A 27,474-nucleotide genomic window follows, 5' to 3' on the forward strand; every position below is an offset into this window, starting at 1 on the left:
TTGTGTAGCATCTTGGCGTTCAGTATCCAGGTTTCACATCCATACGTCATCACTGGCAAAACGCATTGTTAGAAGATCTTTTTCTTCAGGCAGAGTGGCATTTTTGATTGAAAAACAATATTCATTCGTCAAAATGCACTCCATCCTAATTTCATACGTCTCTTTATCTCTTCATCTTTACTACCGAACATGTCAATTATTTGACCTAAATATAAATAATAATTTACTACTTCTACTGGTTTATCATCCAATGAGATGCTATCAGACATGCAATAACTATTTAATATTAGTTTGGTATTATCTACGTTAATTTTTCATAGTACTTTCCTACTTTCCCTGTCCAGCTGTGTTAGTCTGTTAAAGTAGGTTAGCTGGATCGCGAGCTATTAAAACTGTATCGTCTGCGAACAGAAGATGATTCAAGAAGCGACCGTTAATTTTTACTTCCAATGTCCCATTCCAAGTTCCTTAAAAATTCTCTCAAGCTCCGTATTGAATAACTTGGGCGAGATGGTATCTCCTTGGTGGTACCTGAAAGAAGTATAACTGAAGCTGTGGCATTCTCATATATTGCAGCTAACAGCCCCACATAGGGTTCCGGCACTCCCTATGTTTGCAGAGTGTTAAGTACTGCATTATGACTAACTGTATCGGAGGCTTTTTCATAATCGACGAAACCTAGACACAATGGCCGTTGATATTCGTTGGCGCCCTCGATTAGTTCGCCAACTACTTGGAGGTGGTCCATTGTGCTGAAATTTGCCCTAAACCCTGCCTGTTATATAGGTTAGTTTTCGTCAAGGATATTCTTCAACCTTTCTGTAATAGTCTTTGTGAAGAGCTTATAAACCGCTGAAAGCAGACTAATGGTTCGGTAGTTCTTGATTTCGCTTTTATCTCCTTTTTTGTAGATTAAAATTATCGTTGCGTTGTTCCATCCATCTGGTATAATTTGGTTCTGGATACATTTTCTGAAAAGTTTAGCTAGGATTTTATTTAGGGGGGGAGCTGCCACATTTAAGTAAATCAATGGGAATATTATCCTCCCCTAGGGTTTTACCATTCCTTGCAGTTTTTCGGAGCATATATGTATGTATATGTACATATACATTTCATTTAAGTTATAAAAATGTACATATCAGAAAATAAAGTTCCTGTTTATGTAATTTTTAGAAAAAATTATGACCCAAATTTACAAATATAAAAAAATTCAATGAGGTCAAACGTGTTTTGTTTTTATTTAGCCACACCAGTGCATAGCTTGGCATTTTTGTCATGTAAAAATTATATTGCAAATTCACTTCTTTATATGCCGAGAATTCTCAAAATATTTATATCAAAAAATTTAAATACAGCAACACGGCATTGCTCATATTACTTTGAAAACATATTAAATTTACAATTACAAAACAATAAATCATCATTCCGCAGTTTGAGAAACGTTTAGTTTATAACGCTCTTGTTTATATAAGGTAAAATAAACTGTTAAGCGTTTGTTTCATTTAATCTGTTTCATAATATAAGCGTCAGTGAATCTCATTCAATATCAAATCTCTCACATTTCACACATATTTATTAATAAGTACTTACTTTTTAGAATATGATGATTAAACAAGGAATATTATTAACTCTGGTATATTTAATCAACGTCGATCAATGCAAGGCTACATTAAATTTAACCAGCTGGAAAAATATAGAAGATCTTTCTTTCAAATTATCCGGAAGAAGCATAGAATTTCCATGTGAAACTACAAAGGACATATACAAAGAATCCGGCAAATACATACCTCAAAATATGCTTGCAACGAGGATGCAAATACACAAATACGACGTAGTGATTGCTATGCCTCGGTAATTACCCATATATCATATACCCCAAAACATCAATTGAAATTAATTATACGATACTTTCCAGATATAAAACTGGAGTTCCGATAACACTCGGGATAACCCACCTCAAGTGCAAAGGCTGTGAAACCAAAATAAGACCTTTCCCCGACTGGCCTCTGCAACAAGAGGGAAACTGCGATGCAATTCAATCAGCCGTTGATATCTATCTGGATCGCAAAGGCGTGTTGTGGGTGCTCGACGACGGAGTCATCGATAGTCTCGGCGTGCCGTATCAAAAATGTCCACCAAAAGTTATATCGATCGATATGTACACCGGAAAAGTTACTAACACTATTGATTTATCGGCATTTATAACGGAACAGTCCAGTCTGCAATATGTAGTCGCTGAAAGTCCTGGAGATGGTGAAGACTACGTGTGAGTATAGTTTACCTTAGTAAAAATATCATCTTTGATATACATATGTATTTAGAATGTAGGAAAATTTATTAGGAACTGTTCATTTTATTAAACTACTAGTGGTTTTACCCAGCTACGCTCGGTATTTGTAATATAAACCGCTTAAACATGGCCGAAAATGAATCCTGATCCGGAACTGAAAAAGGAATCCTGTTCTGGAACTGAAAAGGGAATCCTGTTCCGGAACTAAAAAAAGAAATCAGATCCGGAGCTGAAACAGGAATCCAGAATCAGAACTGACAAAGGTATCGGAATACAGAACTGAAAAAGGAATCAGATCCGGATTGACGAAAGAATCCGGATCCGGAACTGAAAAAGGAAATCGGAATCGGAATTGAAATCAGAACTGGGAATCGCAACTGAAATCGGAATTGGAAACGAAATCGCATTCCGGATCTGAAACTAAAAAAGGAATCCGGATACGGAACTGAATAAAGAATCCGGAAATCAAACTGAAAAGAATCGAAATCGAAATACATATTGATATCGTCATAGAAAATAAGATTTTTTCGATATTTCACGGACCACCCAAACCTTACATACATACAAAGTCTCTTTCGAAATTATATATTATATATACCAATAATCTTTTCATATTATTTGTAGATATGTATCTGATTCTGAAGGAGGTGCTATCATCACATTCAATGCCAGAAGCGGAAAAGGAAGGAGATTAGTGCTTCCTCCCAGCATAATAGAAACATGCTCTGCTAGATGTGCACTATATTTAACCATAGTCATGAAGGCAAATCATGAAAATTACCTGTATTTCACATACTCGGAGTGCGACAAGTGAGTTTTTTTCAAAAAAAGCATTTCATATATGAATACTGCATATCAAAACGATATAACAATCTTATTTTTAGAATATACGTTGTGGAGTCATCGACTATACGAGGCGATTTGGATTGTGGCGCTATTAGAGTTGCTGGAAAAAAGCCTGAAGGTCTCGGGATCGTCTTTTGCGGAACGGATAACCTGAGCAATCTCTTCTTTAGGTATTATATTATATTTATAATAATGCATATATATTTACGCTGTTTATTCAAGAATTTAAAAATAAATATTCATATTTTTAGTGAATTTGAAATGACAAATTTTCAAACTAAAATAAATGAAAATTTAAATAAACAAAAATATTTGTTTTCAGGCAGAAAGATGGGAATGATATATACATGTGGGATTCAAATACGCCTTGGAAGGATAGTAATTGGAGATTAGTACAGCGAGGAAATTTAGATAGACAGACTACACAAGTAGCTCCCGGTCCATGGAAGTTACTCTGGGCTATGGAAAGCAACATTTATGACTTTGTTACAAATAATGTGGGCTGTTTTGGAGCATCATCTTACTTGCATCCTATTGTTAAAGATGTACACGCTGGTTCTAGTATGAGCCTGGCGAATAAAATAGGACTAAATTAAATTAAATAAGACAATTTTATACATCAACATTTGTTACTTTTTTTAAAAATATATATTTAAAATATAATTCGTTGTTTGTTTAATGTTTATCATCTAATTCATTGGAGATTTTCAAAGTAGGATTTGTTCCGAGGAATTTGATTTATAAACTACTAGTGGTTTTACCCGACTTCGCTCAGTATTTGTAATATAAACCGCTTAAACATGGCTTATCTAATCGTAAACATTCATTTATTTTTATTATTAAATTTATATGAATAGAAAAAAAAGATTTGATGACAGCCAATCAGAAATTAGACACACAATACGAATTTTTTTATATATAAGGGAACCGGAACTTAAAAAATAATCCTGATACAGAAATGAAAAAGTAATCGGGCTCCGGAACTGAACAGGAATCGGGATCCGGAACTGAAATAGGAATCCGGATCCAGAACTGAAAAAGGAATCCAGAACCGGAACTTAAAAAGGAATCGGGATCTGGATTGAGAATCGAGAATCGGGATTGAAATCAGAACCGGGAATCGGAACTAAAATCGGAATCAGAAATGAAATCATAATCCGGATCTGGAACTGAAAAAGGAATCCTGTTACAGAATTGAATAAAGAATCCTGAATATTAACTGAAAAAGGGATCGAAATCGATATTGATATCGTAGTCATAGAAAATTAAATTTTTTCGATAACGTCATGGATTAAACCTTAGTTACATATAAAGTCTCTTTCGAAATTATATATTAGATAATAAAAAAGCGTTTGTGTGCCAACTACAGCTTTAATGAAAATTCAGGCTCTATCTAGCCATTGGTATTCAATATTTTTATAAACTATATCATATATATTACATCACATAACACATACCATCGATAATAATAAGTAGAGATGAAATAATAAACTGTACAAGTTTTACAACACTTAAGATTTTCCACTAAATAAATACAATCATATTTAACAAAATAAATTTTAATAATAGGTGTGTGATATAGTAATAATATTAAAAGTTAATACATTTGTTTTAGAATTTACAAAAATTTAAACACAATACCTTACTAAAAATATAAGAATTTATTTATTAATTCCTTTTTGCAGTTTTGTATGTCACTACATGTACATAAATACGAATAAAGAAAATTAAAATTGGATAACGATAATGAGATTTGTGTGTACGTGTGTAAATAAATTTAGCAAAGTTCTAAATACAAATCGTATTTTACTAATATCAAAAATTATTAGAAATACAAATATTTTGTATAAATATTGCCGTTGAGGCTCTCTTGAACTATCACAGCTTGAATAAATTCTTAAAAATTAAACTAATTAATTTTGAAAAAAAAATACATAAATCTCATCTATCCAATAAAAATAATAAAACGATAAAAATACAGCCTAATATTCCGAGAAATATATTTCATATATCCATTCTAACTAAAATAAAATTGTTATTAACAATTCAAACATTGTGTACATTAAAAACAAACTGGCATTAATATTATAATATAAAAATATTTATATTATAATATATACAAGCGAATGGCATTTTTTAAATTACAAAGTATACTTTTACTATTACGGTGTATTATTGAGCACCAAAATGAGAGATTCAATTCGTGTTAAGAAATAGTAGTGAAAACAGATAACATTAAAAGTAGAGAATCTTTCATAAAAAAAATAATACTCAGCTAGTAGGCCGTCTAATAAAATGAGATTTTTTTTGTTTTAGTTTAATCTCAAGCTATGTAAATAGAAATTACGAGTGAAAATTTTAATACGAATGTATCGAAAGATATAAAAAAAATCATTTGAAATGTGTCACATACATACATCAAATTTTGAAAAGTAAAAAATATTTACACAATATGTATCTCTAAAATTAGTAAATATTAGGTACGTATCAGGTGTTCAAACTGTAAAAGCCAGACCTAGATTTCTATTATAACTATATTGTACTTATGTATACATATATAAAAACAAACAAAAAATTTCATTAAATGTCAATATAAAAAACATCTAAAATTTTTTTAGTAAAATTCTTGCGTTAAATGCGTAAAAATAAAAGAAAACTATTATAAAATGCCTTCCGGTTTAATCAAATCCACGCGTAATATATTATGAGGATATGCAAAGGGTTTTATTTTATTTTTAAATCGAATGAAAAGCTTGAAAAATTCAGCATTCACTATCCAATAAGAAATATTTATTAATTAATATTATGCATTATGATTATCATTATAAGATTTTTTGACATTTCTTTTTTTTATAACTACGATAAAATTCATTTCAATTTTCAAAACACCAATAAGATCAGACAATGACGTATTTGTAGATGAACTACGATTAAATTTAAAACAACAAAAAAAAAGTAAAAAAGAGTATTTTTAATATTAGATAGTAAAGAGTAAAATTTTTAGATTACTCATACATATAAAAATGAGTAAACATTTATATAATGAATTGTTATCGTTACAACTATCCCTTACATTCCGTTAAAAACCAAGCTATTTGCATTTCTTTTGTATTTGAAATTAACCAATTTGCCAATATGAAAAGTTTAAATATCAATAAAAGGTTGTGAGAACTTGGTTTTTTAAACTATATTAATTGACAAACGTTTTATAGAACTTTTTGAATATACATATAACCGTGTCAGAAACATCTACATACATACATACATACATACATAGGTACAATCAATAATTTAAATATATACTTATTATTACTTATTACACATCATCCTTGCTTGAGATTGGAGAATTTGGCCATGAAACATTTAACTAATATGTATACAGTCAAAAAGTACAAAAACAAAAACGGAGAAAAGAAAAAGGAAACGAAGAAACACTAATGAAAATTCATATTCAGTCTTTTAATGGAGTGTGCTCAGCGAAATTATAAGGCTGCCTTTTGTACCATCGAGGAACATCATTCAAATGGCATAATTTTACATATTAAAATGATTATCTAGATGCGCTGATGAAATCGTTATCACTCTGTATGTGTTCGATTTTTCTCTCAAGCGTGGTGTAAGCGCTGCTGCCGATCCCCGAGTCCTCGTCGCCGCTATCCAACAACGTGCCCTCTCCTTTAACCGGCTCCAAATGAGATTTCTTAGACGTTTCGTCCATATTTATCGGCACAACTGCCTTGTGCAGCATAGATGGATCGGAATGAAGGGAATCGATGGACGACGCCTGTTTGTGAGCATCGTTGAGATCTTGCTGGTGAGTTGATATATTGATTTTCTCCAACGGTGACAGAGGACTGTTAGAATCTAATGACTCGTATGCTTTGAATTTTTCCAAGTCAATTTTAAATTCATTCTTAATATCATCAAATACTTGATTCTTATTAGCTAGGTCTAAAGATTCTGAATTATTTACAGTATCATTTGGTGTTTTATTTTCGCACTCATTATTATTAGAAGCTGATGGTTCAATATCAGATTCCAATTTAAAATCGAAAATTTTCAATTCACCGTTAGAATTCTTTCCGGATGATAACGTCGTGGGTGAATTACGTGCAAGTGGACTCGGAGGCAAATCCAGCTTGAGTTTATCTCTAGTGTGACGTAATCCTCCCAAGACAGATGAAGATAATTGCAATGGAGATGTTGATCCCGAGCTTTGACTGCTACTTCCTACTGCTGATGGTGACGGAGTACTGGGTGTTAAAGATCCCGATGGAGAACCTTTATCGTTGACAAGTTGAAGCGTACTACAGTTCGCAAGTGATCGAATCTTATTACTTAAATTTAAACTTAATTCTTGATCGGACAAATTGGACGGCAATGAACCGTTAGTCTTCACAGCTTCAACTTCAACATCACCAACAGACTTCAAATCTTCGATAGCAGATTTCACGTCAACGTCTTTAAATTCGTAATCGACCAGAGATCCAGGAGTAACATCTTCCGTACCCGAATCAGGTGTCACAAAATCACGCGATTGACTATTCGCCAAGATGTTTGAGATCATATTAGTCATATCATCTGTATAATCGGTATTGTATTCTAATAATTCCGGTGGCAGAGGAGGTAAAGGTTCATCAATGTCATCAAATTCTGCATTATTGTTCAACAGTGATAAATGCTGTCCTGGGAAGAACTGACTTGATGAATTCAAAAAACTGTATGATTCGAATGGTGCAGTCGAAGACGAAATATAAAAATCATCATCAGGTACTGTTACACCTAAAACCAATCATTTATTTTATAAAAATAATTAATTAAATAATTAAGAATCTCAGGAAAAAATATTACCTGACGGCACCGGACATGATAAATCAAGATCATTAGGACAAGATTCAATAAACTTATCGTATTGTGGATCAGATTCATTATGACAGTATGTTTGCCAATCTGTAAGAAATATTTAAATAAATTAATTACACCAATAAAAGCTATTGATTTATTATTGTTATAATAATATACCTGTGTATGAAGAACATCCAGCCAAATGAGGAGAATCTATTTCACATTCGACAACTTCACGAGGATATTCATACACGCAATGGTATTTCTGCTTTTTGAAAGCGACTTTCTTTCGACTTTCCTGTGAATTAAAATAGATTATAAACAAAAAAAGCGTATTTGACGATTATTTAAAAATAAATTTTGTTAAAAAAATTAAAATATTGTATGGAAAGTGATAATCAGTAGTAAAAATTGTCAAATGTATGTAAATGCGAAGTTAAAAAATGAAATGCGATTTATATAAGATCAATTTTGCTAGATAGAAACTAAGTCGAAACGCGTTTGTTTCATTTGCGCAAATCTATCTTGTAAATATTTAAAATTTCTAAATAAATAATAATGCATAAATAAAAACACATACGGACACATACAAAACCTAAACTAAATCGTGCAATAAATGGATTGACACACCAAAATACTGAAGCAAGATTGTAAGTTTTGAACTCACACTATTAGATGATTCCTCTTCCTACAATGTAGCAGCGTCATGACATAAATGGAAAGCACGTCAACGGTTAACCAAATATTCCAAAAAAGACAAACTACACAATAATAGTAAATATTTATATTTTATTCAACAATCAATGCATAACAAACACTACATATGTACAGATGTATTCCACTGTCTTGTATTACAAAACGTTTCATAGGCACACAAAACCCTTTCAATTTTATAAATATGATTACACAAAAGCTTTCCATTCAAAATAAAATAACTAGTAAATATAATAGTCAATTACAATATTTTTCATCTGCATCCAATGAATATAATATAATAATAAAAAAAATCTATTTATTTTAAATAAATAAACCATGCAAAGAACAATTTTTTATACATTGTTAAATCTACAACTATGAACATATATATCAGTTTATATACATTTAAATTAAAACATAAGACATCTAAATTGTAGACACCAAAACGATTGTAAGCACCCACTTCATTGGGGATACGAAAGTTCGAGACGCATGCGAAATATTCAGAATATGATTCGATATCGGGTAACACTCTAAGAAGGATGACGGTTTATGCAATAGTTAACTACTCACACTTTGACTAGAATCTGGACTTTTGAGAGCACTTTTCGATGGAATGGCTAAATAATCCCAACTAGAAGGAATAAAATCAACTTCCTCTTCATCGGCGGACGCATCAGCCGATTCGTCGCTTGCAGATATTTCTTCAGGTATTGTATCATAATCGCGACTCATAGAGAACGGTTCAACATTCCTCTGCTAAAATTGTAAAATTAAATTGATTTACCAGATAAAATATATACATATCATTTATTATATTTCCCTACCGAATAAATATATAATATAATATTTTTTAATGGAAACAAACATGCAATTTTAATAAAAGCTGTGTATGACACAATTTAGTAAGAATTTATTTAAATATTCAATTTTTATTTATCAAAATGAAAAACATGTACTTGTTGAAAATTGTTAGATTATTATTATACTTAAAGCTAAATTTAGGTGGATTTTACTTGAAGGAATATATCGTTACTGTTCTGAAAGTTTCTATTCTATATAAAAAATAAATATGTATGTAAGGGAACCCGGGGCATAGCGAGCCCCCGGGTTACAATGAGACACATCTCCCGATCATTCCAGAACTCTCAAGAAAACGTCATTCAGTGCCAATTGCGACCTGCAAGTCGAGTCAGGCTGTTTTGTTCTAGGCGGAAACTGAACCAAAAAAATTTTGTATAAAACTAATTTTTGGCTACCGGAGGTAAGTTTCTCACTCATTATTATTATGATTGTTTACTAATATTGTATTAATATCAAATATTTGGAAACATTTTTGCCATTTATAACAACATGCTGTCTGGGACATTTTTAAATAATCATTTCATCTATAAGGGAATCCAGAATTCAATAATTTTTCTCAAAAACTTTCTATGCTGTTTCTTTCCAAACAACATTAAATGGCAGGGCAAGGGGCAGATTTTCACAACAAGGACCATCAAACAGAACACTAAGCTTGGAATTAGCCCGCCAATCGCCAAAATAGATAAAGCGTTACATCCCTACAACCGGGACTTACAAACATGACGCCAAACTCAAAATTTCATCATCTCACCAGAAAATATTTTTCTAATTACCAAAAACTAAGTTTAATATTCTTTTTGAATTATTTTATAATTTTATTTGTAGCCCATTGTGCCCCGGCCCTGGGGCACAACGGACAAAACGTACTTTTTGCCATTCTTGTTTTTTTTTTTTGTTTAATTTGTTTAAAATATAATCATGTTTTTACTCAATATTTTAGATGAATAAATAAAAAAGAGATATGAATATTAAATTTGTTATATTTTTTATTCCTATACCCATTTATTTCCACTTTCCCTTAGAGTGTCTGTCATGCCCCAGGTCCCCTACATACATACAAATGAATGTCGAAAAATATCCATTATAAAACGTCGTGGTTCCTAGTTGGTAAAAAATCGTAACTGATACAATGTCGCCAGAACAGCACAGATACATTCCATTCGAAATATAGCAATACAATAAAGAAAAATACTTGCCAGATTTGCCGACGTGCACAAAGAAGCTGATAAAACTATCGATTCTTCTGTATCGCCTTTCTATAATGATTTAACGGCAACCCACAACCAAAGAAAGCATATTAGACAAATAAAACACAACAACAACAATAAAAAGCAAGCGATATACACAAAACATAATATGCGAGACATATAATTTATAAATATGAATATTATATTACATAATGAATATATGTATGTATGTATTATATACACAGAGAAATATATATATGTATATATAAATATATTGAGTGGAAAAAATATTTCATATAAAATTTGAAATAATATGTTATCACAGAAAGCATATATAATTGTTTTATAGCTACACTTAAATATTTGTAATATATGATTTATGAATATATGAAGATCAAACCTTCCACGTGAATTCTCCACTTGACGATGAGTTACCGTTTGATTCCTCACTACCGCTATCCCAATCTTTCAAACATTCAGGCGGAATTGTATTTATATCGCTAACATCTTTAACATGTCTTGAGTAATACCCGTCCGAAGAAGATTCATTGATCGGGCCTGAAATTTGACACACTAATTATAGTAAAATACTAACACAAAAAATAAAATAAAATAAATACAGCATCAAAACTAACCAGAGAAATGAATACTGTTCGTGAAAAGGTTGGAATCATTAGAACTAGTATTAACAAGTCCTAAATTTGTCACATTTGAATAGTCGAAAGATGGCATTTTGACATCTTGGTAACTGAACGACGGCGTAACATCATCAACAGAACTCATATCCAACCCGGAATGTCCGACATACTCCATCAGAGCCGAATCGTATTCTCCGTACAGTTTGCTCGACGTATCTTTGACATCATCGATAGATTGATTTTCAAACGTGGTCAAATCCTGATCTTTCATTTCAACCGATTGCAAAAAGTCACTGTATGAAATTGAAGTTGGTGCACTATCGGGAGTATTTGCATCGAATTGAATCATCGACATTGGTTCCTTCATCGATTGATTGATATCATTAATTTCATTGGATTTCGAAGCGTTGACTGAAATCGTGAACGCCTCATGCGGATGGTCAGCTTTGCTGCGATTTAAGTCGTCGTACGGCATATGTCGTTCCATCTCGATGAATTTGTCAGTAATATTGCAAATATTTTTATAGTGATTCATTCCTTGATCAACACTCACAAAATTGAGAATCGGCGATTCTTCCCACACCTTAGATGACAAAGGAGAATCTTCAGATGATGGCGGTTTCAAATTAGATTCCGCTTCTTCGGCCTGTCTGACCTCTCCGTCGATGTTGTCTAAGAATTCAAACTGGGCATCTATCATTATTTGAGCTGAATCTATTGAATCTTGGGACATATTCGATCTTCCTTGTGTGTTTAGATCAAATAATGGTGTTGACGTTACTACACCTGTCGAGCATGTACCCTCGGCGTCTGAAATGATTTTTGGAGACAACATTTCAGTTTCAGTCACTTTGGGAAGATCAAGTGCAATCTGTTTATTGTCGTCGAAAGGTTGTGGAGATTTTTCTGGCGAATCTTTCAATATAACACTGATTAGTTCAATGCCTGATTTTTCAGAAAACGATGTTCCATTACTGTCCGACGAATTCGGCAATAAATACGACACGTTTTCTGATATAGAATTCATTTTTGGACTGGGAAGCTTAACAGGTGATTCGTCCAGACTCATATTATTATCTCCACACGATAAAGTCAACACTTGATTATTTAAATCACTTGAATTTGCCATTATTGGAGTTCTATTTGTCGGATAATTCATAACCATTTCCATAGGTGGGTGTGGTAAATTTTCACCTTCTAAAGAAAACGAGGGCCGGCACGAATAATTCTCATCCATTTCATCCATAATATTTTTATCGTAATACAAAGGATTGTCAGCAATTGTAGGAGTTACAGATCGACGTTCTCCGTCAATGCATTTATCTATAGGACTTTCAGGAAAATCATTTAACGAGCATATATCATCAAAATTCTCTTCGACATTAAATAGTGTATCATTAGAGCACCACGAATCCATACTGGCTGTCTTAGTATGGAGAATTTGAGATGATCTTTCTGATGGTTTGAGTTGACTCTCTGACATGTTGGATGTATTGATATCAGACACTAATGATGGTTGAGAGATTTTGGAAACATTTGAAACATCATCAGGTACATTGAGAACTTTTGTAGGACAAATATATGTAACATCATTGGCGACATTTTTACCCTCAACTATGTAAGTGTGTGATGCTGAATCAGTCTCTACACTGGCGATAGAATCAATTTGAGATGGTTCCTCTGCTTCGACTACGCCATCCGGAAGCAAGACACACTCAGAGCTAACCGAACCCACTTTAGACGCATTTTCTAAAGTTTTTGTAATATTTTCCAATAAATTATCAAGATTTTGAGATATTTCCTCAGTGGATTTAGTAGTGGAATGGTCTTCGTAGAACGGTGATAATAATTCTGAAATTTGAGGATCATGAATGGGCGTATCGCTGATGGGCATTTCTTTAGGTCTGGATACTGGTTCTGGTTCGCCATCCAATTCCATTTGATCTTCTATACAGTTCAGACTATCAATACTGATACTTTTTCTATAAAAAGAATATTAAAAATAAATCACACAATAAATATTATTATGGAGTATGAACAAAATATAATATATGTATACACAAAATAATACCTTTTTTCGGGATGGCACGAATCAAATCCATCAAGAGCGACAAAGGTTTGATTTGAACCATGAGAATCATCATTAGTATCATCATCTGACCATGCTTTGTGAGTATCGTCACTTTTCTTTTGATTTCCATTATCTACAACGCTATCTTTATCGAGAGGTAAATCTGTCGCCACAATACTGTTCAATTGCCCGAGAGAAAGACTATTTGAAGTATCAGATTTTTCAAATTCACCGACTGAAAATTAATTAAAAATATATTGCATTTGCTTCGTACAAATATTTACTTAAAAAATATTGACTGATATTAACCTTTAATTAAATCTGAGAATTCAGACCAACTTTCTTCTTGTATGGGACTTAATGGAATCACACCGTACATATTGTAATGAATGAGAACTTCATTTCTCGGTATTTGGGCATCGTTTGGCTTTGGTATATCCTGCTCGGTAAAGATGTTTTTGCTGCAATTGTATTCTGAAGATCTTTGGTGGGTCGGATTAAATTCGGTACGATTTTCGCTCACAGTCTTTGTACTATTTTGTTCATTAAGTTGAGAGGACAACTCTTTAGTAATGTCTTCCTTCCGAGGTTTTTCATTATTGATATTTTCTTGGGCCATTTTCTAAAAAAATAATTAAATATAGTTTAACTACACATACATACATGAAAAATCGTATTATAAATTTTTTCAATAAATACCTGCGCCAATGGTAATTTCAGCTCCAATTCATTTCTCAATGCTTTTACACTCTCAGGGTCTATCAAGCGATCAACTACTGAAACCTTATTATCTTCCATAGATTCCAACATTTCACTTGAATCATCATCATCAAACGACCTCAAATTTTGTTCATTTGGCAAAATCTTTTCAGGATCCTTTGATCCTTTAATGTGTAAAAACCAACCCTGAGGTGCATTATCAGAACCATTACAATTTTCCATAGGACTTGCAAGATTAGCATCATCAATCGGTACATCAGCATTCAAAAAGTCTCCATCATTACTATTACTCAGTTCTTCGTTAACATCGTTTTCCATATGATCATCATAAACATCTTCGATGTCTTCAGAAAGCAACGGATTCGAATTTTCAATATTCAAATTATTTTCATTCTCTGCTATAGCCAACTTTGACGTCAGATTATTCAAATCATTTTGTAATAATATATTAAGAGGTTGATTATTAGTCGCAAGATTTAAAATGTCAATATTTCCATCGTCAATAGATTCATCAGCGACGACATGCTCATTTATTGCTTCGGGTGGGTCGGGAAAGGTGAATGAAGAACTGTCTTCCGATTGAGTAGCCATATCAGGGAATATGCTATCGAAATTCTGAGAGTTGCTTTCGAAACTGGAACCAAGGAAGCGGTCCCAAGTATCTATGGAATAATCGATGGGTTTATCAGGATCAGGATCAAACGGAACAGAAGAACGATTGAAGAAATATGACGAGTTTATGTTACTGTGCATGTTGGGAATATTACCACTACTACTTTCATCTTTCAATGGAGCTTCATTAAAATTAGATGAGAACATTAAAGTTTCCTCTTCTGGCAATTGTCCACTATCTTTAAAATCAGTCTTAATGCCTGTATACAGATCGAGCGTGCAATCGTAAAACGGTCCCAAAACCACATTACTCGATGCTTCATCTACTGGATTACTTTTTATTTGGTCACTTTTCTGTTTCAAAATCTTCTCATCTACAGATATTTGATCTAATTTACTTATTGAATACTCTACGCCTGATATAGACTTTACAGAAGTTGAGTCCCTTTCAATGTTTGATATAGTAGTGGTATTTTTATCCGTTATAAAATTATGAGCAGCAGTTGAACCAACACTAAATGAACTGTTTACATTCTTATCAAAAGATGAAATCTGTTGCATTGTATTTGATGAATCTATAACTGGAGAAACAACTTCGTCCACAATTGGAGTACTTGTAGAATTTTCAAAATTAACAAAAGGTCCATTTGGACTCTGACTATCATATAAATTAAATGTAACTGAAGATGTTTTTGCGTTTTCAACCGGCATCGATGGAACAATTGTCATCGACAACTTATCTAAATGTAAATATTCCGTCATATCCTCGTTCATCAAATTCTGGTAATTGTCGTCAATGAGAGTTTCATTAAAATTTGTGGAATCATCAGTCACAATTTTATCACATAAAAAATTATCTATATCCTTCTTGAACAGTAACAAATCTTTCACTGAAATATTCTTAGGCTGCACTGATGTCAAATCGTCGAAGCTTTTGGTAGGTCTAAGATTCCGAAGAGTAGCATTCAACAAATTTTTCTTCAGTTTACAAATATCTATCGTTGGTCTGCTTATTATTTCGTTGTGACTTAAGGCAGAAAATTGATAATTTTTAGGAAACGACAAATATTCAACGACAGGTAGACTGGATTCTTTTGGTGGCAAGTCGTTTTTAAATTTCTTCTTTAATTTATCAGAAGATACAATTGAATGTTTGCTATCGGAAGTGAATGAAGTGTCTTCGCTGTCTAAATCTGTGAAGTCCATGTCAATGTGCGTTAAAACCATAAAATCGGTGACAGATTTAGATTTCAATTTTATTTTTTCAGTCAACGCACCAATTTCAATCCTTTTCTTCCATATTTCATCTTCGGTTTCTGATCCAGAACTGCTCTGCCTGACCAATTGTGAATCGTTAAGTTCATCTGCTTTAGTGTTCATAGAATCGGTGGGTAAATAGCTGGAATCTTGCAAGGAATCGTAGTCTTGGCCAGTGTTTATGTATTTCGTTTGAAATATAGGATGAACTTCACTAGTCTCATCGTAAGTATTTTCTAATTTTGCTAACCTAAAGTCGAGAGTAGGATAAAAATCCTGTTTAATGGTGCTTTGTATATCACTTGATTCAGGTACTTTTTGTGGAGAGTTAACTTGATCTAACGTATTGGTGTTTTTGGAAGCATTAGACGCAGAATTACTATTATTAATAAGCATTAAATTAGAAGTTTGATTATTCACATTATTATCTGAATATTCTAAAATAATATCGTTGTATGAAGGGCAAAGAGCATCCTTGTCACACGACACAGTATTATTTGACACATCCCGAGAAGGACTCGTCTGATGACTTGACTCCGAACTGGAAGTCTTCTCTGAGCTCAGCATGTTGTCGAGGTCACTTATTACATCACTAACTGTCTTAATATAGGACATATCCTCTTGAGATGTCACAGGTAAATCTTGAAGCCAAGGTGCAACTTCACAATTATACGGATTAATAACACATGCATCATCAGATGTACTTTTCCCCAATGGTGTATCAGTGTTTAACAAACGATCACTCTCATCTACAGTCTCCTTCCGATCGATTTCCACTATATTTTTATCGCATACTGATTCAAGAGAACCATGTAAATTGGTTAAGCTATCAGATTTTACTTTATCTGCATAACTTTCTATGAGAGCTTCTGTCGAACCATTCAATTCCATTGTAGATATAGATTCCGTATCATACTTATTACTTATTCCAGAGTCACCGTAAGAACATTCTGGTAAATTCAATGTATTTTTAGTGACCTCTGATTCTTCTACAGTTGTAATCGTCTGTCCATTATCTACTTTTGGAATGGTGTTCGGTTTCATAACTTGCCATCTAGCTTCAAAATCATCCAAAGACTTTTCTACATGATGTCGCTTTTCAAAAGGGTCGAAATAATTAGAATAAATCTGATGCAATAATGAAAGTATTCGTTCTGATGTTATTCGGTCTGCAGAATTATATTGCCAACATGACTGCATAATTTGATAACTAAAAATAAGCACATACACATAAATTTTACAATTAATTTAAGTAATATTATATTCTAAAAAAATAATATCAGTATTTACATATATGAAAAGTAATCAGGGACAAGATGTGGTTGTGGAAGTCTTATTCCATTTTGGCACAAAACATTTGATATGACTTGCTCGTTATTTAACATATCATATGGTAACGCTCCCCAAGAGCAGGATTCCCAAAGAAAAATACCAAAAGACCACACATTTCCTTCTTTTGTAATCTAATAAAAATTAAATAAACACATTAAAATTGTATTCCACACATTATATTATATACAAAAAAAAAATAATAATAATACCGGTTGTTGTACACATTCAGGTGCTAGCCATCGTAGCGGTATAAATTTGTCACTGGTCAAATTGTAAAAATCTGATGGATGTAAACTTTTAGATCCACCGTAATCACCTAATTTAGTAGTGAGTCCTTCCATCACCATACAACTATGACAAGCAATATCTCTAAAAAATGTTTAAAAATCAATTTTAGTAAAAATAATTAAATTAAAATGCCAATAAAGATAATTGACATAAATCTTCCGAATTTTTAATTCCAGTGGTTGCTGAATAAATTGAACCATTCAAAGATATTTAAATGTCTTTGGCCAGGAAGGCACATTGGGTTTACCTGTTAGGACTTCCTGGTATAAATTGAATAAAAATAAATTAGAGTTAAAAAAAAAACATTCGCTTACGGATGAATTACATTCACAGAATGCAAATAAGATACAGCTGATGCAATCTCATACTGAAATTTTAGCGGAATTCCTTGACTAGTTAAAGTTGCTTTGTTTGTTGCATTTTTCTGCAGGAAAGTTTTTAAGTCTCCCTAAAATTTTTAATTTTCATTTAATAAATATTTTCTATCATTCAATATCGATTGAATATACATATATTTTATATCACATTTGTTCCACATAAAAGGTCCAACCCACATTAATTATATTGACCACTGCAACATTCTTTTTACAATAAAAGTAATTAAACAAGAAGTAACTGGTATTTTGTTGCTATTTATCCCTTTTACCAGATTTTAAGTTTGTTTTAACATAAATTAACATTTAAAAAAAATGACTAGTGTAGGATAGATCTTTTTTGCGAAACTAATTCCACATAATAACTAACCAAAGCACAGTATTCGAATAGAATGAGCCATGGATCCTGACACAAACTCGTCCCCAGCAATTTCAAAATGTTTTCATGGCTTGCATCCCTATACAACTTACATTCATCTAAGAAGTTACACTTTTTACTAAAAGATACATTCTCGTCTAATATTTTCACAGCCACTTTCGTGATTTCTTGGACGCTACTGTCATTCGGACTGATTCTTTGCAAACTGAAGTTGTGCGCATCTGCTTCCACAATCTACAAGAGAAAACGTCATTAATAAAAAAAAAAGAAAGAAAAATAAATAAATTGTGAAAAAAGTTTAAACTTACACGACCAAACCAACCTCGCCCAATTTCCCGTAAATATTGCAATTGATTTCGGGGAAATTCCCGATCAGCATTTTCTACAAAGAGACAAATAAAATAAAATACATATTTGACCCTAATACATTTGTGTTTGAAAAATAATAAATATCACTTACCAAACCAATCTTTATGACTTTCAAATCTTGCAAATTTCAACTCATCGCCGAAATCTCGTGGTGGTTCATGAATGACAGTCGGAATAGCACAAGAAGTTTGAGGATCTTCCACAATAACATTCTCACTGGTAACTGATTCATTCAAATTCCTATTTTCATACTCGCTGACTATATAATTTTCGGCGTTGTTGTTGACTATGTTCTCCAGCTCCTGTGGAGATATTGGCCCGTTGTTGTTTTCAAATGGTGGATTGTTGTTTTCGACATCGGGCGGATTGTAGAACGGCTGGTGTGCGATGCGAGGAAACTCAGGACTATCCACGAGGTTCGCCAGCTGTGGTCTGGGATAGCCGTCTGGTGCCAGCGGACCGAAGATTGTAAACTCGCGATCGGCAATCGGATTGACAATTCCGGTATCAATCGGCGAAGAAGACACATTGCCAATTTGTACCGATGCCGTTCCCACCAGCTCAGGCAAATCGTTAATTCCGGAATTTGTAAATTGCTGTAATTAAAACAAACAAAAAAACTTAATAATAAGCATATTTTGATAAAAAAAAAAACAAATTGCGTGCACGAAAAAAGAAAAAACTTTCACTGAAAATAAAACGTTCATTATACGTACCAATTCTTCATTTCCATTTGGCTTGGAAGCAAAAATTTTCAATTTAGTTTTATGATTACAAGATTTATCAAGACAACAGATTCATTGCATCAATTTTTTAATTATAAATTTTACATATCGTTTAACATTAGATGTACTAAACATCCATAAATTATCATGAAAAAGAACAAAACAGTCATTGAGATAGACCTAAATTAGCAGTTAAACTAAACCCTTCATAATAAGCTGGTGTTTTGGATTCAATATAACATGTTTTCGTCCAGGATTGGGTTTGGTGTTAGATAGTAATTATCACTCTCAAAGGCCTTCAATTATGTCAAAGAATTTACCATTGCAAAATTTTATGATATTTGATATCCATAAAATTGTATGTATAAGTACATTCCAGTGGCGTGAAATCTCTGTTTTTATCGTACAGCCTTACTTACGTGTGCGCGAGCAGAATACAAGGCAATATTTAGGATGTGACGTCACCTAGTCCCCTTGTATCCTGTTCGCGCACACGTAAGGAAGGTCGTGCGATAAAAACAAGGAGATTTCCACAGCACGCCACTGATGCATACATAATAGAAAGAATGTCATGAAGACATTTTATAGAATGCAAATATTAACACTGACCATTTAAAAAAAAAAATCACAGAATTGCATGTAGGAATTATATTTTCATCAAAACGTATCCATAATATTAGAGAGGAAGCAAGCAACACCTATTTCCGCACATTTAACGCATATTAATGAACTTTTATACATATATTCGATTTTCATACTCTTAAATCGAAATTCAGAACGTGCTTTTTGCTCTGTGCATATTATGTAGTAGATGCCAAGTTTTCGATAAATATCGATGAAATCAATTCAAAGATAAAAGCCAATCTTCCATTAAGAAAAAAAATGATTTCGAATAAGAGACAGATGATACACATTAAGGTATATTCATATAAGCACAATGGCAACTGCACTTATGTGCATGTAGTAAACCAGCAATTACGATAAATACTATTTGGTGCATTCCACATTCCATTCATATGCGTCCATATATAATTTACCAAAGAATATTTTCTTAACTTGCTAGTTACGTGCAGTTGCCTGTCTGTGCTGTGCTAAAATTAATATACCTTTATGGTTCATTTATACTAGCAAAGCAGCAGTAAATATTATTTAGTACCTACATTATATATGGACACATTCATATGTTCCGCAATGTGTATCCGACACGATTACTCTATTCATATTTATACAGCAGTACATATCACCGAAACGTATCAAGCAGAACCAGTTATTTATTTGGCCACTGTGGAAATATTCACGCATGTCATGACGTCATAGTAGCGAGTGCACCCGTACTAACGAAATTGCTGTCATGCGTACATTAATATTTTCGGAAACGTCATATTGTAACAATATTGACTCGACGATGCGACACAAATAATATTACGCTGTATTGTCGCACTCTGTAATGTATATGTAAGCCGATTTTGCCATGGACTCGTCCAAAACAAGTATCAACGTGCAGTACTGTATAGTATTGTTACGTACGCCGCGGATTAAGCGAATAGAATCCCAGAGACTATGTGACCATTCAAGGGTTATCTGTTAACGGATTAACTAAGTGCTTGCACTTACTTCCAGGATTATATCTGGACTCTAAGTGCATTTAGGCTAAACAATGACCGTTATTAGTCCTTTCTCAGAATCGGTACGTGGAGACCCAATGTCGTGGGAATACATATCCGAATACGTGACTATACAATAGGTAAACAGATTAGACGTCCTGAGAGATCTACCCTTTATAAGGCGGTACGTAGGCGATATCAGGTCATTCTGGACTGAGCACTGCCAGTGCGTGTATCTCCTTAATCATCAATAAACGCTGTGTGAAACGACTGTTGGCCTTTTACTTGGATCCTCCACCCACCCCTACGCAACAGTATGAACAAAAGTAGCATTTTCCGTCCAGTTCTGTGCCGAGTTGTAGACGTGCAGTGCTGTATAATATAAACGGACCTTTATGCGATTTACCTAATTAATATTCATAGTCACATCGATAAACACTTCCTTTCCTGTTTGTTATAAAAATGGATAATAACTTATCGCTTCACGCGTGTCATGCTTACAAATCAAACTATGTATGTATGTATGTATGTAAAAAAATTGAATCTATCCATATATGAAGCGGTTAGTGAACAAGTGGCGTAACTCCATTTTTGTCAAATTGAGACATTGTCAAATTTGGGTTTCTTCTCAAAGTGGCACACTTGGCTTTTCAATTTTTGACGAAAGTGTTCGTCTCTAACATAGGAAAGATACTGAAATCAATGGCACCCGTTATGTGCTTAACACAAAAATGAAAAGATAAGTAGTAATACTATACAGCATTTTGGCGTAAAATCATAAGACAATATTGTAAAATCATCTTTTACTATCGAGTATGTATTATATGATGCAATAGACAAGATTCCATAAAATAACAAAAAAAAAAATCAAATGGAGACTGGTTGCAAAGATCTTATCCTTCACAAAAGTATGAGGAGCAGCAAAAGTGAAAATATACATTACCACACCAAATTATGATGTGTCTGAATTCATTAGAATAGATAGCATATAAATATAATAAAATAAATTATAAAGTACATACACACACTACACACCCAAACCGAATAACTACACATTTCGGACATATAAAACGTGACACCATCACGCGATCGAAGGATGAACAACCCCCTAATTTAACGGATTAGAAATTCGAAAAATGTAACAAAAACGAGATAGGTATACAAATGGTATTCTTTGTCACAGCCATTTTCTTGACACGAAAGAAAACTGTGTCAATTGCGTTCCATTATGCGAAAAGTCGCCATGTGGACGAGGTTGCTTCCACCGCTACTGTTTCCTTCAAACTTGTGTGCTCACAATTATTTTTGCAGACTACACACGACATACATCAGACATGACAAACTAGCCTGGTGGATATTAAATCGATCGAGTGTTGTTTTAAAAGGTTAAGCCTAATGCGACAAACAAATTTGAACAGCATAAACGAGTAGTGGGGAGGGGTAAAAAAAAGCAAGCGGAAAATGTCCGCAAAGACACACCCTAAGCACACACCCTTTTAGCAAATGCTTTTCCAGGAGTAAATTAACCGCAGCAGAGTACTAGGTACGCCCATGGCATGAATCAACACCGAAAATAAACAATAACCAAATGCAAAAACGGACGTTATGTCATAATTTAACTTTTATACGAGTCGCCTACTTCTCACAATGTTTAATGTTATTATTTTTACATACCTCCTTTATTTATCCATCAAAACAATCGACGGACGTTTTCGTAATGATTAGTTGACGAATTACTTCTGACCCTCACACTGCCATGAAAATAAAAGTGTAGCTTGCAAACAACTAAGATTGTGTGATTAGTTCGAGATTCAAATGTGAGCTGAATTAATCTGCTTTTCTCTATGATGTAGGAGACAGACCATCATATACATACATATAATATATGTATGTATAGTAGTTAAATTTCATAAAAAAGATTTATTTGTTGTAAAGCTGGCTATGGTACAATATGATTAAAGAATGCATAAGGGATTGATGAAAGAATGCATCCAAATAAAATGCTCAGTTTAATGTACCGGGCAATTATAAGAAAGTTAAAAACAAATTTTGGATATAAATTCATAATGGTAACAACACATTCAAATTTTGGCACGGGGCGTGCTAGTGGTTCCCACCTGTGACGGGCGTATCTTCACGTCATTATTATGCCGTACGATCTTATTACCTCAACGAATGTCTCCTACAATTCTTCAAAATATGGGAATAACCGTTATCGATCACTGTTAAAACCAAGGATAAAATATCACAGAAAACACTCCGGGGGGTTAGTTTTGCCAAGGATCGCGACGGTATAGACTGAGCGAGTTAGGGTTTTTTTGTATGTGCAAAACTATCTAAAAAAAAACATGAGCCGGAGTGTGTGACGCTCTGTGTGTCTGCATCTTTACTCTCGAAAAAAACGCACGTAAGATTTAGTTTCCGAACCACAAGTAGAAAGAGAGGGAGACAATATCTAGAAATTGTTATCACTACAATATTTTTTCCGATAGTTGAACTTCGACTGATTCCAAGCTGTGCAGCAATACGGAAAATATTCACTAATTTTCCAATTATTTTCTATTAATTTTAAACATATAAATTTTTCATCAAATATATAAATATGTGGATACTAAAAGGAGAAAAGTTAAATATACAAGATGAAACCGATCATGAAAGCTCTCAGGAGATTAAATTTTGAAATTTTTATTACACTCAAGGAATACGTATTTGTCCGAGGAGAATCTCTTGATCGATAGGAGTTACCTTTTCCGAGATGTAAAAAAAGTAAAGTAACATTTTAGCATTAATATAATTCAACCCAAAGCGAAAATGAGAAAAAAATACACTCATACGAAGAAGAGAGAGAGACTCATGAGAAATGTAAGAGGTACACATCGCAGAGGAAAAATTCCTTTTAGAAACGTACATATTTATAACGTTACAGCGAAATTAAATTTACAACGAGTGGATATGGCAGGCACTTACACTCACGTACAGTTCGAAGTGACTTGACCTAGTCAAGGTCACAGATATCCACCGTACCACCTTTGGTCAATTAAATTCAATACTTTGCCATTGATCATTCAACAGGAACGTTTCCATTCCAATACGTGTAGTCAGTTTCGCATGAAATATGTACGTCACCACACAAGAATTTATCAACCAATTAAAAACAAAATTTCATTTGTTACCTGGTGGAAGAACATTAGCTATGTATGTATTTCCGAAATTTTCTACATATTAAAACTGTTTACCCATATGCACAATATTTTTGGGTCTACGTGACGAGACAGAATGTTAAATTACAGAAAACACAAATATCGGAAGGCAAAGATCGAAAATCGAAAGATCTTAAGTTGAAAGATCAAAAAAAAATGGTGCATGGTAAACGGTACATACTCACTTAATTTGCGCGAGCAGGATACAACAGGAAAAAGAGGAACATGCTTTTCCTCCCGTATTCTGCGCGCGCACATTAATACGGGAGGAAAAGCCTGTTCCTCTTGTTCCTGTTGTATCCTACTCGCGCAAATTAAGTGAGTATGTACCGTTTACCATGCACCATTTTTTTTTTCATCTTTCGACTTAAGATCTTTCGATTTTCGATCTTTGCCTTCCGATATTTGTGTTTTCTGTAATTTAACATTCTGTCTCGTCACGTAGACCCAAAAATATTGTGCATATGGGTAAACAGTTTTAATATGTAGAAAATTTCGGAAATACATACATAGCTAATGTTCTTCCACCAGAAATCTCTTTATCTATAATATATCTAGCTTATTTAAATCATTTAATTATATGTGCGTATTTAGGATCTGCCATTTTACAACTGTGATATATGTACATATAATACAAATTTTATTATTTGTAATAATAATATAAAGTAATGATCTTATGAAAGTTCATAATGTTTATAACTTAATTTAATTTATAAAAAACTATTTTTTTTGCATAATATAGATAAATATTATGCAAATATATACATATTTACATTTTTTTTTTCGATATAAAAATTTTAAACTTAAAAAAATCGTATTTTTCTAAAACCGGTGAAAGCCGGCCAACCGGCTTTTTATTTCGGGCGGTTTTTTGGAACCCCTACTGTAATACTATTAATTAAAGAAAATGATAATAAAAAAGGAGTCAGACTCCAACTCCGCTTGAAATTCTACGAGTCCGCGACTCCCACTCCACAGCCCTGGAAAATACGCATCTTTATTCGAGCGAATCGTAAAATAAAATACGCCACCGTGAGATAAAAATTATCACTAGACCACTATCATTTATTCTAATTTTATACAATACTATACTTAAATGATTCAATTGTGCACCAAAACATTGAGCGGATTTTTCGCCCATGAATACAATATCTTCAGAACCAGAAATAAATTTCCAATGAATTCTTTTGACGTCTCAGTTTCGCACATGCAATGTAACAAAACACACAGCATTATATCATCCACGATCTAAATTATCTTTTTCGCAAATGAGTATGCCATGTGTTGTTGTTACGAAAGACTTTTTAATAAGGAAAGCGACACAACAGCGTACGATTGTTAATTGTAATTTTTTTCGCTATATGTACATAAATACACGTACATAATTCCAGCATATATTCACATTGTAACGCATTTATTATTGAGAGAAAGGCGATCGATGGCAAGTCTCCATTATTCACCAGATTTTTGCGCTCTTTCACTCTCCACATTGTCTCGACCCATATTAGATTCTGCGTGACAACGATCCCAGGACTCGGGAAACGAGACTAAGACAAACATGCATAGATAGATAGATGGATACACGATCACAATGTATGAATTCAGAATCCTGATTAAATTGAACGTCACCCACGCAAAAGTTTTGTGCATTTCGCCATGATGTCACCGAGCCGTGGAACTAACTAGCAACAGACACACAAACGATGATCTAATGGTGGTCGTGAGAATTGACAGGCAAACAATAAATACATAAATACAAATGCAGAAACTGCACGCCACGTTCAGTCTGCGTCATCCAAGGCTGTCGCAAAGGACGAACCCAACTAAACGACATTACCAGGTCATTTTTGAGATGTGCGTAACTAGAACCCACCTATTTTTTTAGGTAGAAGTGTGTGTTGTAATAATAACAAAATTTGGCGTCTTCTCCGTCGGTGTGCTCGAGCTCGTTTGACTGGGTGAGTTTTTTGGCGAAGATTGTATCATAACTCGTTTTAATACGTAAACATTTATCTCCGTATGTATGTACGATGAAATGAATGAGCCGCTGCTCTGAGGTCACTCTGGATATAACACATGTACGCACTCTGCTTGCACTCGTGCAATTCCTAGGCATAATACGACGCAATAATAAGCGCTTGCAGATTTGAGGACGTGAGTTGTATATATAGCCTAAAGGTCATTCAGTAATGGGGATTAATGCTGCCTTAACTTTCGTTGTGCAAGTCGACAAGAGGCTTTATTATGTATTTCTTTATTTCCTAGCCCAGTCAACTATGAACTTTATCAGTATGTAAAGGAGAGAGGCCTAGTTTATGAGGTTGGCCATTTGGCATCAGTGTTGGTACCACAGTGGTCACTATTAATCGAAAACAGTATGTCTTGACTTTCGTATCTGACTATACTGCTGTATCAATAACATTAATAACCACATAAATATGTATAAGGATCAATAATAAAATCTTAAGATTGAAAAGATTATTACAGAGATTAATTAGTTCAGTGACATTATATAGATAATTCTTAAATGTTTATACATGCAATATTCATCATTTTCAATTACTCTAAACTTTTACCTCTCAACTCATCAAGCGTGGAATATATTATATCTCTTCATTCAGTGCATCTCTTGAATCGCTTTTCAATGCTCGATTTTATATTTCTATTTCCGGAATCGACATGTCCCATATACTGTCTGGAGTTCCACGTCAATCTTGACACTAAGTTTTATATCATCATCATCACCATTAACAGCCAGCCATTCGCCATCCACTGCTGGATGAAAGCCTGTTCAACACGCTTCCATTCGTCTCTGTTTTGAGCATCTCATCCCACACGTTTTTCTGATTTCACCCACCCATCTCCCATATGGCCTTCCTTACAACCTTTTACATTCTCTCGGGTACCATTCTAACGCTTATTTTGTCCATCTTTCGTTCATTCTAGAAGAGATTGAACTACCCGCCCATTGCCAGTTCAATCTCATCACTATATCCACAACTCTCATCATACTTCCCACTTACGTATTTTGTTTCCTATATCTCTCCGTTACACCGAACATACAGCATTCCATACTTGTTTTGAGTTCATTGGACTTTGTGCAACATCGGAGTAGATTGTTACTAGTTTATAGTGAGTCTTATTGTATAAAGTTTTAAGATATTTGTCTAATATCAA

General features: G+C 33.4%; 2 protein-coding genes across 2 annotated transcripts in view; one reads left to right on the forward strand and one right to left on the reverse strand.

Moving 5' to 3' along the window:
* Nucleotides 1-414: 414 nt before the first annotated feature.
* On the forward strand, nucleotides 415-3,749 carry LOC143921607 (major royal jelly protein 9-like). Its single transcript, XM_077444958.1, has 6 exons — nucleotides 415-540; nucleotides 1,598-1,851; nucleotides 1,916-2,266; nucleotides 2,915-3,100; nucleotides 3,175-3,306; nucleotides 3,459-3,749. Exons 1-6 carry the CDS (start codon nucleotides 415-417, stop codon nucleotides 3,730-3,732), a joined length of 1,323 nt encoding a protein of 440 aa, XP_077301084.1. The 3' UTR covers nucleotides 3,733-3,749.
* A 2,130-nt stretch (nucleotides 3,750-5,879) lies between these two features.
* Nucleotides 5,880-27,474, reverse strand: part of LOC143921179 (uncharacterized) — a 38,783-nt gene continuing 17,188 nt past the window's right edge. The window contains exons 3-18 of the mRNA XM_077444352.1: nucleotides 18,860-19,364; nucleotides 18,708-18,781; nucleotides 18,391-18,633; nucleotides 17,961-18,094; nucleotides 17,568-17,727; nucleotides 17,317-17,489; nucleotides 14,137-17,236; nucleotides 13,747-14,059; nucleotides 13,438-13,672; nucleotides 11,364-13,348; nucleotides 11,129-11,286; nucleotides 10,738-10,797; nucleotides 9,251-9,436; nucleotides 8,159-8,279; nucleotides 7,988-8,086; nucleotides 5,880-7,918 (exon numbers count right to left, since the gene is read on the reverse strand). Of these exons, the coding sequence (XP_077300478.1) occupies nucleotides 6,687-7,918; nucleotides 7,988-8,086; nucleotides 8,159-8,279; nucleotides 9,251-9,436; nucleotides 10,738-10,797; nucleotides 11,129-11,286; nucleotides 11,364-13,348; nucleotides 13,438-13,672; nucleotides 13,747-14,059; nucleotides 14,137-17,236; nucleotides 17,317-17,489; nucleotides 17,568-17,727; nucleotides 17,961-18,094; nucleotides 18,391-18,633; nucleotides 18,708-18,781; nucleotides 18,860-19,364 (8,778 nt within the window). The 3' untranslated portion in view covers nucleotides 5,880-6,686. The remainder of the gene's footprint in view (nucleotides 7,919-7,987; nucleotides 8,087-8,158; nucleotides 8,280-9,250; nucleotides 9,437-10,737; nucleotides 10,798-11,128; nucleotides 11,287-11,363; nucleotides 13,349-13,437; nucleotides 13,673-13,746; nucleotides 14,060-14,136; nucleotides 17,237-17,316; nucleotides 17,490-17,567; nucleotides 17,728-17,960; nucleotides 18,095-18,390; nucleotides 18,634-18,707; nucleotides 18,782-18,859; nucleotides 19,365-27,474) is intronic.

Source organism: Arctopsyche grandis, chromosome 13 (assembly GCF_051622035.1).
Source record: "Arctopsyche grandis isolate Sample6627 chromosome 13, ASM5162203v2, whole genome shotgun sequence".
In the NCBI taxonomy this organism is placed as follows: Eukaryota; Metazoa; Arthropoda; class Insecta; order Trichoptera; family Hydropsychidae; genus Arctopsyche; species Arctopsyche grandis.

Excerpts from the sequence above, each read along its gene's own strand:
- LOC143921607 (XM_077444958.1), top strand. The coding sequence starts at position 415 with ATGATTCAAGAAGCGACCGTTAATTTTTACTTCCAATGTCCCATTCCA. Across the intron at positions 541-1,597 it reads CTTGGTGGTACCTGAAAGAA|AATATGATGATTAAACAAGG; the intron begins GTATAACTGAAG and ends CTTACTTTTTAG. Across the intron at positions 2,267-2,914 it reads GGAGATGGTGAAGACTACGT|ATATGTATCTGATTCTGAAG; the intron begins GTGAGTATAGTT and ends TATTATTTGTAG.